This window comes from Tupaia chinensis, unplaced genomic scaffold, assembly GCF_000334495.1.
Source record: "Tupaia chinensis unplaced genomic scaffold, TupChi_1.0 Scaffold000453_2, whole genome shotgun sequence".
NCBI classification, from domain to species: domain Eukaryota; kingdom Metazoa; phylum Chordata; class Mammalia; order Scandentia; family Tupaiidae; genus Tupaia; species Tupaia belangeri.
In genome coordinates, this window is record NW_006159961.1 from 240,204 (window position 1) to 250,539 (window position 10,336).

At 52.4% G+C, this 10,336-nt stretch overlaps 1 protein-coding gene across 1 annotated transcript in view; it reads left to right on the forward strand.

The window, feature by feature from the left end:
- Positions 1-602: 602 nt before the first annotated feature.
- Positions 603-10,336, forward strand: part of IGFN1 (immunoglobulin like and fibronectin type III domain containing 1) — a 46,503-nt gene continuing 36,769 nt past the window's right edge. Inside the window, 8 exon segments of the mRNA XM_027774556.1 lie at positions 603-609; positions 1,155-1,277; positions 2,676-2,815; positions 5,338-5,437; positions 7,060-7,104; positions 7,327-7,372; positions 8,133-8,310; positions 9,560-9,673. Coding sequence (XP_027630357.1) covers positions 603-609; positions 1,155-1,277; positions 2,676-2,815; positions 5,338-5,437; positions 7,060-7,104; positions 7,327-7,372; positions 8,133-8,310; positions 9,560-9,673 — 753 coding nt within the window.

Below are 10,336 nucleotides of genomic sequence, written 5' to 3' on the forward strand. Positions count from 1 at the left end.
TGCCCATTCATGACTCTCATCCTCTCTGAGAGCCGACCCCCCACTCCTCGTGTGGGACTCCCCATCAGCCGTAACAGAGGGATGCCACTGAGAGGAAGCCTGGGGGAGTTGGTGGTAGTAGTTGGGAGAGGCTGGAAACCATCTTGTTCACCTGACACTATAATTCACTGGCTCCATAGGGGAGCAGATGGATTTATGGGGATCCTGCAGCCAAGTCGGGGCTCTTGCTTGCAGACCTTGTGATCTGAAGGATTCCTGATTGGCTGAGGATGGAGGTTGAGGCCTCCTGAGGCCTGCTAAGAACTTCTCAGAGTTGAAAGAAGAGCCAGCAGGCTCAGAGAATGTCCTAGAGAATTCACATTCCGAAGTCTAGGGGATGAGGCTGTTAAACAGCTGGAAGAGTCCCGAGTGTTTGATTTGCTCCGCTGGAGGAAGGCCGTGTCTTATCCTCTGAGCGGTCACTGGGCCCAGAGTTCCACCAGGAGCTGATGCACGGTGTGGGAGGGGTGTGTGGGGGAGGACCAGCTTGGACTTCTCCCACACGATTTTATCTTCGGTTCTCAGGAGAGCAATTCCCATCCTCAGAGAAGCCAAAGACAAAGATGGCAGGTGAGAGAAGAGCCGCCTCCCTCCCCAGCCCTGGTCCCAGCCCCTGCCTCAGCCCCTCCTGGCCCTCCTCACCAGAGTGGAGAGGAGGGAGCGGCAGGGGCCAGAGGTCTTTGGGAATGCACCTGTCTCTGCTTTTTCAGTTTGGGCTTTGGATGTCGATTTGGTTTCCCACGTTTGGGGTGCTGAGCTCCCACATGGGCTCCTGCTTCCTGAGGAGGAATCTCTTTCCACTCTCCCTTCCCAAGCTTTCTCCCAGTGACCTGCCTCCTACCCAGGATACCCCCTGCCTGGAGCGCCCCTGGTCTTCTTCCTAGAGGCTCTATTCATACCTGGGGAAGGCCAGTGCCAGAGTTCCACGGGAGATTAAAAGGCACCCGTTCACAGACAGAGGGAGGACAGATGATCCTGCCCAACAGCGACAGCAGGAGAGAGCAGGGGGGCCTTGCACCTTGGGAGAGTGGGTGCATGTTGCATTCTGCTGAAGGGCCAACTGCCCAAGAGGGAAAAAGGGCTGGGGCCCATCTCCTCTCTCCTACCTTCTCCAGGAAAGCCTCTGAAGAAGTCCTCCATCCCAGGGGTGAGCATCCGGCAGCTGGTGGAGGAGATTCCTGAGGGCTGCAGCACACCAGACTTCCAGCAGAAGCCCATCACCCTGGCTCTGCAGGAGGGTGAGGCCCTGCAGGGGAGCTGCCAAGGGTTGGCTAGATTCCAACTCTACTGCTTCCTGGCATGCACAGGGGCAGGTGTGGGTACTTGCCTTCCTGAGCACCCAGTCCCTAGGGCCATCACCAGGCTGGCCATGTCTCATGAAGGCACCTGGGGTGGAGAACGGGTAAAGTGGAAGAGGAGATACCGTGCTCTGCTGACGTGGGAAATCTCTGGGGCAAGGATAGGAAGGAGTTACACTGGGGAGCAGGGAGAGGTGCTGGCGTTTTCTAGTCCTTCCTTCCCTCCGCCGCTCAAGGCCACTGTGGAGAGAGGCACGTTAACGCGGAGTTAGTTAATGGTTCCATTAGTTCCTAACCCTTGCTTCCAGACAGCCCCATCCCAGTGGCTCATGGGCTGGGCTCCACAAGGCCATTCTAAAAAGTCCCAGGAGATGGGACCAGCAGATGACATAATGGTTATGTTGCTGGACTCCCACATAATCAACTGAGGTCCGAGTCCCGGACCATGAGGCTTAAAACTCACAGTGGGCATATATACATACATGCTCAAAATTTCAAGAGAAGGGATTGCGGCATGAACAGCCCCTGAGGGGTGATTTCTGATTCTCTGTTTCGACAGCGAGTGCATGAGCCTTATAGCAAAAACCTCTCTATAAAAAAAATAAATAAAAAGAAAGAAAGAAAGAAAGAAAGTCCCAGGAGAAAAATGCCCAGGAAAGGGAGGAGGGGAACAAAGGCTTGTCAGGGGAAAGTGGGAATTGCTGTTTTTTCCCCTAATATAAATTCCTGCGATAAATTCTAGTTCACAACATTCTAAGTACAATAATGATGCTTCATTTTTCTACATCTGAAACAAGGTCTTGCAAAATGTGGGTGGGCCCTTGAGCCTTCACTCTGTCTTGCTGTCTACCGAGGTGTTCCTGAGGGAGGCCGAGATGTGCCAGGTCTGGAGCATGGGGTCGCACCTGAGGCTGGAGCCCCTGTCTCAGGACCAACTTCTTGCCAAACAGCCATTCCTGTCCACGGTTGTCTAGAGAGCAGAAATGGAACCTGCAGATGTCACCTTTCTCCGCTATTGGGAAAGCCTTGACTTCCTACCCGCCCACTGTTGAGAAACGCCTCTCTCCCACCCAAGCCCTGCTTGCTCCCTTTTCAGTGGACGGTCCAGTTGCATCTGTGCCCTGGACCCCTGGCTTCTGCAACACAAGAGCCAGGCAGAACTGTTTTCTGGGTGCCAGGCAACTGCTACTGTCATTTGACATTGCAGTCCTGAGTCAGGAGACTGAGGCCCGACACCCTTCTTGGATCGGGCAGGGGGATGATGGAAATGAACATCTCTAAGGATGATGCCATCCTCCCCCAGCTTGTCAGTCCCCTGCCTGTCTCTTCCTGCTACAGGGAGAAATGCCATCTTTCGGGCTGTGGTCTGCGGGGAGCCCAGACCCGAGGTGCACTGGCAGAGCTCCAGAGGTGACCTCAGTAACTCCAGCAAGTACCAGATCTCCTCGGCCCCTGGCAGCAAGGAGCACGTGCTGCAGGTAGGAGCCATAGCTCTTCCTCTGACAGGGTCCGCACATCTCTTTCTGTGCCCTTGACCATCTCCTTGGTGTCTCCAGTTCCCAGAGGAGCAAGAGATATTCCTAAAGTTGAGTCCACTGAGGCCATTCAACTCCATCCTGTGGCTCAAGTTTGACCGAGCCAGGAGTGGATCTGGCAGGCTCAGAGATATCTCTGCAGATAACCTGGGAGTGGCATTAGGCAGAGTTTCACAGCTCAAACTCTGGAGTCAGACTCCTGGGTTACCATCCCAGGCCCACCACTGTGGCTTTGAAAAGTTACTCACCTCTCCCTACGTCTGTTTCCCTTTCTATAAACTGATATAATAATATAGGCTGCATATTGCTTATCTGAAATGCTTGGGATCGCTGTTACGGATTTTGGATATTTTTCAGATTTTGGAGTATTTGCACATACATAACAACATATGAGACCCATGTCTAAACAAAAAACTCATTTATGTTTCATACACACCTTACCCTGAAGGTAACTAGAGAGCAGAAATGGAACCTGCAGATGTCACCTTTCTCCGCTATTGGGAAAGCCTTGACTTCCTACCCGCCCACTGTTGAGAAACGCCTCTCTCCCACCCAAGCCCTGCTTGCTCCCTTTTCAGTGGACGGTCCAGTTGCATCTGTGCCCTGGACCCCTGGCTTCTGCAACACAAGAGCCAGGCAGAACTGTTTTCTGGGTGCCAGGCAACTGCTACTGTCATTTGACATTGCAGTCCTGAGTCAGGAGACTGAGGCCCGACACCCTTCTTGGATCGGGCAGGGGGATGATGGAAATGAACATCTCTAAGGATGATGCCATCCTCCCCCAGCTTGTCAGTCCCCTGCCTGTCTCTTCCTGCTACAGGGAGAAATGCCATCTTTCGGGCTGTGGTCTGCGGGGAGCCCAGACCCGAGGTGCACTGGCAGAGCTCCAGAGGTGACCTCAGTAACTCCAGCAAGTACCAGATCTCCTCGGCCCCTGGCAGCAAGGAGCACGTGCTGCAGGTAGGAGCCATAGCTCTTCCTCTGACAGGGTCCGCACATCTCTTTCTGTGCCCTTGACCATCTCCTTGGTGTCTCCAGTTCCCAGAGGAGCAAGAGATATTCCTAAAGTTGAGTCCACTGAGGCCATTCAACTCCATCCTGTGGCTCAAGTTTGACCGAGCCAGGAGTGGATCTGGCAGGCTCAGAGATATCTCTGCAGATAACCTGGGAGTGGCATTAGGCAGAGTTTCACAGCTCAAACTCTGGAGTCAGACTCCTGGGTTACCATCCCAGGCCCACCACTGTGGCTTTGAAAAGTTACTCACCTCTCCCTACGTCTGTTTCCCTTTCTATAAACTGATATAATAATATAGGCTGCATATTGCTTATCTGAAATGCTTGGGATCGCTGTTACGGATTTTGGATATTTTTCAGATTTTGGAGTATTTGCACATACATAACAACATATGAGACCCATGTCTAAACAAAAAACTCATTTATGTTTCATACACACCTTACCCTGAAGGTAACTTTATATACTATTTTTGTATTGCAGTGTTTTGTTTTATTGTTTTAAAATTTACTTATCCATGAATGAGAGAGACAGACACAGAAGTAAAGTATTTCAACAGGGTTGTGACCCCACCCCCAGCCTCAGCTCTCTTGGATCACGGGCACACACATGCCCAGCCTTTTCAGGGAGATCTCTGGATGCAAACTGCCAACCTTCTCATGTGAGTTTGCTTTGCAGAGTGTCCTGTTTGACCATGATGCCACCATCCGGTCCCCATTGCAGAGTTTTGACCGTGACCTGTCACATGAGGTCAGGTGTAGAATTGTCCACTTGTGCCATCAGATGAAGTTTCCGATTTTGGAGTTTTTTGACTTAGGGATGCTCAACCTGTAATATTTACTTTAAGAAGTTGCTATGAACATTAATAGTTTATGTAAAGTAATGCCTGGCTTATAATTGAGTAGTCAGTCAATCTTGCTTAATATTAGTAATATTAATATTATAATCAGCAACCATGGACCACCTGCCATGTGCCACGCTCTGGGCTCAACATTTAATATTCATTATATGATTTAATTGTGACCATCATACAAGTGAACAAACTAAACTTTAGAAAGGTGAGATAACATATCCAAGGTCTCACAGCTTGTAATAAAGGAGACTTCGAAAAGTTCACAGAAAAATGGAATTTATTTTGGTACCAAAAAAATAAAATTCACGCATAGTTTTTTCACTATACCCCTTTTCCGTGAACATTTTGAAGATCCCATACAATTGACGGAGAGAATTTTCAGGCCCAAGTCCCTCTGCCCTCCGGAGTAAGTTCTTTTGGATATACTCCAGTGCCTCTGATGGGAGAGAGTGGGTGCATCTGCCCCTGCCCCCATCCAGGCTTTAGTTTTGGGGTTTGCAACTCCATGAGAACAAGGATGGTGACTTATTCATCTCTACACCCCCAACCATGGAGGAAGGCGAGTGATAACTTGTCCCCTTGCCCTTGGCCTCTCTGCAGATCAACAAGCTGACGGGCGAGGACACGGACCTGTACCGCTGCACAGCGGTGAATATGTACGGGGAGGCCACGTGCTCTGCAAGGCTCACGGTCATCGAAGGTGGGCTTGTCCCCGACCCTGTCATCAGTGCACAGGATGTCAGCTTTCCCCTCAGAGAGCTCTCTGAAGGCACTGACCCCGTGCCCTTGTGATGGCGACATGGCTGACCATGTGGCTGGGATTCAAATCCCAGCTCAGGCAGCTTGAAAAACATGTGGGGTGTGTGTGGGTGCGTGCCCCCAATCCCGACAGTTTGGGGAAGTGGAGAAGGGATTGCAGCATGACTGTGCCCCATAGGAGTGCTTTATCCTCTTCCTGTCTCTCTGTCTCTCCCTGGCAAGTGTGTGTGTCCTCTGGCAATTACAAAGAAATAAATAAAAGAGAGCCCTCTGAGGAACTGGAGGCCACACGGCTGCTTGGACATGGGAGGGAGGACACTGAGGTTGCTGTCTCCCCCATGCTAGAGTCTGTGGCTTCGGCCACTTACCTAAACCTGCAGGTGATTAAAAGGGCACCCCTTGGCTGGTGCTGAGGCCAAGTGGAGTGAGATTGGCACTTGGACACTGGCTTCTCATCCTGAGTCCTGCTGACTCATTCGGTGGACTTCCTTGTCCTCTCTGGGCCTCAGTTTCTCCATGGGCAACAGATGTTTCGTATAGGCCTTCATCAGGGGGGACGCACAGATAGCACAAAGGCCAAATCCTCTCTCAGACACGTGTTGTTTGGCTTGTGTGCTGTCTTCAGTTTGAAAAATGCATCATCAACACGTGAGAATTAGAAGGTAGATCTCTCGTGAGAACACATATCTAACCTCTGAATTGGTTACACTTAAAATTGATTTGCTTACAAGTACCAGAAATCCTACCAAGAGTAGCCTGATATATATAAAGACATGGATTACTTCCTTTAGTAAGAAGCCCCGAGATGGGGGTCCAGGGCTCATACCCAGCTCAGGACTTCGCAGGGCTGGGGTCCTTCTGTGTCCCCACTCTGCCATCCTTAGCAGGTTGGTTTATCAGCTCATGGTCACAGCTGGCTGCTGCAGACCCAAACTTAATCCATGTTTGAGGCAGGAGGACAGGGAAAGAAGTAGCCCCAGGTATACCTGCCCCTCCTATCAAGGAAGCAAAAGCTTTCTCAGAAACTCCTTGGAGCTTTTGCTTATTACGTCTCACTGACTGTAACCATGTCATGTGGCCACTGCTAGTTACCAGGGACACGGGGTAGGCAAGTATTCAGCTTTTCCAGCCCCTAGTGGAAGCAGATGATGAAGACAAGGCTCATGAATGGCTTCAGGACCAGCCAATGGCAGTGTGACATGTCTGGCAATATTGGGTGTGTCCCCCAAAATAGCAACTCTCAGGCAGAGAGACAGAACAGGTGCCCTTTTGAGGCTCTTGTTTGTTGTGGTTGACGGTGGTCATTTCATTCACTTGTGCCACCTCCCTGGCTCCTGTGGACATGTGAGGGGCCTGGCCTGTGCAAGACGACACTCAGGTTGGCTTTCCTTGGTGAAACCAAGGTTCCGGAGTATCAAAGCTCCGCCCCTCACACTGGGATGTTGCCATGCCTTAGAGGACACGGCAGTCAGGGCCCTGGGGCTCAGGAAGACCAACAGTGAGTCTTGCCTCTCTCTCTGCCTGTCCACGTCAACTCCATCCTCTCCTCCCTGGATGGTCCAGTTGGTTTTCGGAAGAACCGGAAGAGACACAAGGAACCCCAAGAAGGTAGGTGGATTTGTCTGAAATCCCCGGGGGCCTTTGGAGAATGGGCTACTCCTTGCCTTCCTTATCTGGTCGATCTCCCACGATACCTTGTGAGTCCGCACCGGTCTGTGGGAGAGCCCCTTTTGAAAGCTAGGTTGTTAGCACCAACCACACAGAAAGGCCCTGCCTGAGCGCCTCAACATCCCGCCTGGGACCAGGTCCTCGTTCCTGCTCCTTTTCTAGACCTCAGGAAGGAGCTGATGGACTTCCGGAAGATGCTGAAAAAGAGGTGGGTGTGGGCCTATGCATGGAGGATTTCAAAGGCTCCCACAGTGCCTGTTCCCTGCTACTTCCGTGAGCTGACTGGGCAGGGAGTCAGGCTGAGAGGGGCAGGTGGGAATTCTGGATCCAGCTCTGTCACTTTAAAGCTCTATCGTGAGTCAATCGTGTCTCCTCTCTGGTCCTGCTTCCCTCCTGTGCAAAATGGGGCAGTCCAAAAAAAGCAGCGATTTTTTTTTTGGGGGGGGGAGGTTTCTTTTGCTATAGGGCACACGTGCTTGCCAGAAATACAGAGAGAGACAGAGAGACAGAAAGCGAAAAATCACCCCCTGGGGGGATAGCCATGCCGCAATCCCTTCTCCTCCATTCTCCTCTCGGGATCTTGGGCACACACACACACACACATGCGCCGGGCGGGAGTTTAAGCCCCCGGGTCCAGGACTCGAATTGTGGTCACCTACATGAGAGTCCAGCAACACAGCCATTATGCTAACTGCTGGTCTTTTAAATTCTTTTAAAGCAACAGAACAATCCAGTCTACCTTCCCCTGAGACATCTCGCTCAGAAATTAGGAGCAGTTTCCCCTGAAAGCCGGAGCTGAGGGGTGAGGCTCACCTTGGCCAGCTCATCATCCTCCCCGACCCAACGGTGGTCAGGCCCAGAAATTTCAGTCTCTCAAGTGCAGCTTCCCAGGAGCCCTTGGGGCACAAGGGCCAGTTGGCCAACAGCTGGGGCTCCTCCGGCCTCTGACCGGCCAGCCTGTTCCCCAGGGCTCCGCCTCCAGCCCCCGAGAAGAAGATGGACCCAGAGCAGGTGTGGCAGCTGCTGATGACGGCAGACCGGAAGGACTACGAGCAGATCTGCATGAAGTACGGCATCGTGGACTACCGCGGCATGCTGCGCAAGCTGCAGGAGATGAAGAAGGAGCGGGAGGACAAGATGGCACAGGTACCCCCGCCCACACACACACCTGAGCACATGAGCCTCACCTGGTCTCACACCTGCAGGTGGGCTTCCAGCAGGCCTCGGGAAACCAAACACGGTCAAGGGGCCACCTCCATCTGCCCCCAGTGAGGTGTGCGGCTGGGCACCCAGGCTTCCGAGCTGGCACCCGGACTTAGAATCCTGGTTCTGGTACTTACTAAACTTGGGGGCTTTGGAAAAGTTAGGGCCTCAGCATCTTGATTTTCTCTATAAAATGGTGATTATGGGGGCCAGCAGGTGGCGTGGTGATTAAGGTGCTGGACGCCCATGTGGATGACCACCATTCGAGTCCTGGACCTGGTGTCTTGAAACTCACACCGGACATGTGTGCAGATGCCCCAAATCCCAAGAGTTTAATGGAGGAGAAAAGACTGCAGTGTAGCCACCCCCTCGAGGGATGATTTCTTGTTTTCTGTCTCTCTGTCTCTCTAGCAAACACACTTCCTATAGCAAAAATCTCTCTCAAAAAAACAAACAAACAAACAAACAAACAAAAAACGTGTTTATAGTCATGCCTGCCTCGTCGGGATATGGAGAGAAGGGAGAAACTGTACTAACGCACTTGGCTGAGTGCCTGACACTTGGGAAGGCTTACTGTCAGCTGTCATCATCCTCATCACCACGGCCACCACCAAGACGAGGGTTCCTGTTGTTATCTTGAAGTCTTCAGGGATGGAGACATCCAGGTCCCTCCAGCACTCTAAGTCCAGCGTCTTGTAAACTTATAGGAAGTTCATCCCTGTGTCTAACGCAGCTATAGGGCAAGTGTAATTTTCCTCCTAGAGATGGAAATCAACCAGCTTTTCTTAACCTGAAAGTAATGCTTCATCACTTTGAAGGTGATTCCCCAAACCTCCCCACTAGGGCCCCGACATTTTCTCCTCCAGGCCTTCTCCTCTGCTATAACGCAGGATCCAGCACTGAGCTTGGCACACAGTAGGTTTACCATGTGCAAGAACAGATGAATGGACACTCCCTCGCATGCTCTCAGGGCGCCTGCATACCTGGAGTCCTTTCTCGGTGGCCTTTCTGACCTGAGCTCCCACCTTGGAGAAGTTCCTCTACACAGGGCTTCCGTCTCCCTGCTTGTGAAATGGGCAAACGCATGGGGGGCGGGGACAGTGTGGGCCCAGGAGAGTACGAGGGCCTGTGGGCTTTAGGGTGCTCCGAGAGAGCCCCAAGAGCTGCCCTGGTGGCTTTGTCTGCCCTTTAGTACGTCACCGCCATCTCCAACTTGAGACACATCAGGGTCACCAAGGAGGGGGTCGCCACGTTTGACCTGGAGCTGGAGCTCAAGAATTCTGAGAGCAAGATCTACCTGTATAAGGTGAGGGGGAGGCACGGGGATGGGGGGATCTGGCAGAATGCTGCAGGGGGGATATGGGTATGGGGTCCCATGGGGGTTGGTCCTCTGAGGGAACAACCAGATTATGCAGGCAGCGAGGCCCTCCTCCCATGGAGTTCCAGGTTGGAGTTGGCTCAAACCCGGGTGCAGACAGGCCACCAGGACCTCTTACCTCTCATTAGTGACCAGGCTCTCCAGCTCGGCCCATGACTCCATAAACTGTGTCTAAGGTCAGAGCATAAAAGGAAAAAGAGGACTCTAAGAAGTCCTCCCCTTCGGTCTGAGCTGCCACATCCCTACATGGGCTCCGTCAACTCCAGGGGAGTTACCTGTCAGCCAGGTGGGGGCAGGTGCGGGTGGGTGGGGCGGCCAAGCACAACACTGGTTATGAGGGCACTGAGTCTGTAGCTGACTCACCCTGCCCCATGCCTTGCCAGCTGCGTGAGCTCAGACAACATGCACAGCTTCCCTGTGCCTCAGTTTCCTCATCTGTGACACAGGCCTTGTGACACAGCTAAATGGAGTGATGCATCATTTGTCACCACCACTCCCCTGCCCCCCCCCATATTCTCCTGCTCTTACCCTTCCTCCTCCTGCTGCCCTGGCCTTGTCCCCATTCCCTGTGTCTGCCCCGCCCTTTCCGCC